The sequence below is a fragment of the Lycium ferocissimum genome, chromosome 2 (assembly GCF_029784015.1).
Source record: "Lycium ferocissimum isolate CSIRO_LF1 chromosome 2, AGI_CSIRO_Lferr_CH_V1, whole genome shotgun sequence".
Lineage (NCBI taxonomy): Eukaryota > Viridiplantae > Streptophyta > Magnoliopsida > Solanales > Solanaceae > Lycium > Lycium ferocissimum.
Window position 1 is genome coordinate 61,454,941 of NC_081343.1, and position 3,645 is coordinate 61,458,585.

At 36.7% G+C, this 3,645-nt stretch overlaps 1 protein-coding gene across 1 annotated transcript; it reads right to left on the bottom strand.

Annotated features, from left to right (window-relative positions):
- Positions 1-481: 481 nt before the first annotated feature.
- LOC132046565 (SCARECROW-LIKE protein 7-like) lies at positions 482-2,850 on the bottom strand. Its single transcript, XM_059437237.1, has 2 exons — positions 1,811-2,850; positions 482-1,687 (listed from the first exon to the last, which is right to left on the bottom strand). Exons 1-2 carry the CDS (start codon positions 2,619-2,621, stop codon positions 849-851), a joined length of 1,650 nt encoding a protein of 549 aa, XP_059293220.1. The 5' UTR covers positions 2,622-2,850; the 3' UTR covers positions 482-848.
- Positions 2,851-3,645: the final 795 nt, after the last annotated feature.

Consider the following 3,645-nt stretch of genomic DNA (forward strand, 5'->3'; position numbering starts at 1 on the left):
CATCAGCTGCTGCTACTGCTTCCCCACATCATGACAGAAACTGAATAGGTGATGAGTAAAAGTTACTATTGTGAATTCATTTCAGAGTGAAAGGGACTGCCATTAATGCATTGCCGTAAATCAAGTGTAGTACTACTGTACTACACTACTATACAAGACTTGCTAAAAAGGAATGACTTTACTAGAGTGTAAGGCTTCCTAAATTAAGGATATGGCAAATTAGCAAAGAAAACAGCAGCAGCTCAAGAAAAAGCTGTTTTTATTTCTCTAGCCCACAGGTTTTTTTGCTTAAAGTCATTGTGAATGGAACTTCCATTGCAGAACCTGATAGAAAAGGACCTTCTTCCATTGCACTAAAACCTCATGTAATCATTTAGTCGTTTAGTCCATCAAAGCTTTATTAATCGTGCAAGTAACAAAATGCTTATGTAATACCATACTCATCTCAATAATAGACCAAATTCATTCTGACTCACTTGAATTGTCTAGTTGGAACCTGGAATTAAAATCAATTAACTAATTATACATCAATAATTCACAAAATATATGCACAATTACAGTCGATTTCCACCTAGTGACCAAAAAAGAAAGAAACAAAAACAAAACCTAGAAACTAAGGTTGAGAACAAAAGAGAAGACACTAAAGAGAGTACACTATTCATATAAACAGAGAAGGCTACATCTTGAAATTCAAGCTGCAAAAGTTAACTTGCCTGTTCCAGAACCCAGGGAGCTCAAAAATATCATCTTTCTATACTAACTAGCTCTTTACTCTACAGAGAGCAATGAAATTGAAATTAAGCACTTAACAAGTACCTAATTAACAGAACCAGGCCACATAATTCTCATTAGTGCCATGAAGAAACAGTCAATAGTGGCTTATCATTCCAAGCCAAGGAGAGAAACCCAGGTGGTGAATCAATCAATCCATACGATGAACTGTAATTATAGTTCCAAAGAAGAATTTTTGCTTGACTCATTGCATAATGGCTAAGAGTAACTGCCTTAAAACCAGCCCCTTCCATTAATTCTCTCCAATGTTCTTTATCTTCCATACATTCTCTTCTATTTCCACCTTCATCTTGCCCCACTGCCCCGGCGATTCTCCGGCCAAGTATCAGTCTTTCTACCTCTACTCTCTCCGGTGAGTCTCGGGTCAAGCTCGGGTCCAACGACTCGAAAATTGTCGAATAGTATTTCAATGCATTCTTGAACCGTTGTAGAAATCCAACTTCATTCAAACTCACCTCATACTCACCCAATGTCACTATATTTGGATTCAATGACTTAGCTAAATTAAGTGCAGTTTTAACACCAACATTTGACTCATCCAGTAAATTATACAACTGTAACATGAAATTAACAGCTAAGGTTTCATCCGGGTCAATTCGAAAACTAGACCCGTTTAGCTCCTGAACCGGTGTTAATATCGGTTCGAATTCGAAGTTAAGATCTAGAAGCTTCGCGAAATCACGAAGACGATTTCCTGTAGCTAAAAGTGAAGGTGCTGGAGAGTTACCTAGTACAACAGATGGAATCCCTGAGATTCTAACACTTGCAGGTTTTCCAGCTGATCTAGTTGCTAAAGCTTGTAAAAAACCAGCCCATTGAATACCATGAACAATTCCAAAATCAACTATGTGAATCCTTGTTGCTTTTTCAGTTGCTTCAAGAATAGCCTGATTAGCTGTTAAATGAGCAAACTTTGAGTAAGGACATGCATCGTTAAACGCTTTGTATGATAAAGTAAGCTCTTCTTGAGTAGTACAAAAGATTTTCGGAGTTTTCTCTGTTTCACACGAAAGCTTACTGTAAAGAGCTTCTAAGAAATAAAACGCGACCCGCTCCGTTGGATCTCCTTGTTGTGAAACTGATTCCCTGAGTAAAATCAAAGATTTTACTGCATTTTCAGGGTCTGAATCAACAAGCCTTGCACATTCCACTAAAGATTTCAACAACGGTTTTGAAGAGAAATTACTTTCAGGGGAACTACAAGGCAAGTCAACTGATACAACTTTGGATTCTTTGGGTTGAATAACTGGAGATGGTGGGACCCATTGAGATGTTTGAGGTTGTAAGGGATTAACATTTTTCTGTGTTTCGGAAAAGATAACTCCATTGAGATCGGATGTTTGAGGAGGAGAAGAACATATACTGACTCGATTTGGACAACTAGAGAACGGATCTCCGTAAAGACCCTGCCACGCGTCACAACCAGATTGAAGATTAGAACTTCCAGTTGAATCTCCACCGCCTATTAAGCTTTCCATCCACTCATCCGAATCAAACTCACCACCCGGTCCACCGCATAAATCAGCAAACCTAAACCCGGTCGAGTGGTGCTCCAAGTTGGGAAACTGAAAACCCGGTTCGGCTCCATCTGGTGTAACCTGAAATGGGTCGGTAAAACCCGGGCCGGTAAGTCCATATCCTAAAGTGGGGCTGTTAGTTAAGTTCTGGTGAGTTGAACTCCATGGACTTAAGCACAAGGGATTAACACCACCCAAGAATTGCTGTTGCTGCTGTTCTTGTTGTTGGAGTTGTTCTTGTTGTTGCTTTTGTTTTATGACTTGTTGAGCGATTGCCATTAGATTTCCACTGTCAGTACACATATAGGCCATTCTCCAGTACTCCAAATCTTGGTAAGCTAGACTAGTTATACATTAGAGCAAGAAATTGGTGAGGAAGGAATTTCAGTGGACTAAGAGTAGCCCAAGGAAGAGGGAAGGGAGAGAGAGTTGAAACGGGGGGATAGTGTAGTGTGGCGTGAGAAGTGCTTAGCTTTATTTGACGAAAGCTCAGCCTTACAAGGAGGACAAAGTTTTGTTTTAAGTAGCTCCATCTGTCACACTATATTTTACAATTTCTCTTTCTATGCGTATTTGGGAGGAAATGACATGACCTCTTCTAATTTAAATAAAAAATAAAAAAAAAATCAGATCTCTTATATATTTTTTTCAGATTTTTTATGTTTAAAAAATAAAAATCTCTAATAAAAAGGTTATAGAACTAAAAAAAAGTTTATAAAAGGCCAAAATCCATTTCTCTCCGTATTTGATTCAAGATGTAAATAATTTTTTATTAATAACTTCAATTAATTTTACAAGATATTTGTTGCCTTTTACCATTACAGAGATCGGATAAATCTATCCATCAAATTTATTTCCCATTTGGCCATAGAATTTTGAGAGATTTTGAAAACCAACTATTCAAATCACGAAATCTGCTCCAGACCTATTTTTGGTTCAAGATTTATTAAAATATCGTGTTATGTATTATCTAATTCATTATAAAAATATTAATTTGGTGTCAAAATTGTAGGTATGATTATGATTTGTGTTAATGCCAATGAACATCATCAAAGAAGGTCCTGCATAATTTGAGATCAGCAAGTATGTTTGTTTGGTATAGTTGAGTGTTTTCGATAGTTTTTAAAACTTAGGGATATAAGTTATGTTTCATGTTTTTCAAAAAAGAAAAAGTGAAATATGTTTTGAAAACAATAGTCAAATACATTTTTAAAACTTGAAAAACTTCACCCAAATCTAAATTTTCAGACCTTTTTTTGAGAATCTATGACCACATGCTAGCTTAGATATATGCCAAGAAATCACCTCCAGCATTTTCGCTAAAACTTCAATTTCA

Coding starts and splice junctions, on each gene's coding strand:
- LOC132046565 (XM_059437237.1), bottom strand. CDS start 2,621: ATGGCCTATATGTGTACTGACAGTGGAAATCTAATGGCAATCGCTCAA. Junction 1,688..1,810: donor TTTCTTAGAAGCTCTTTACA/GTAAGCTTTCGT, acceptor CTCATTTAACAG/CTAATCAGGCTATTCTTGAA.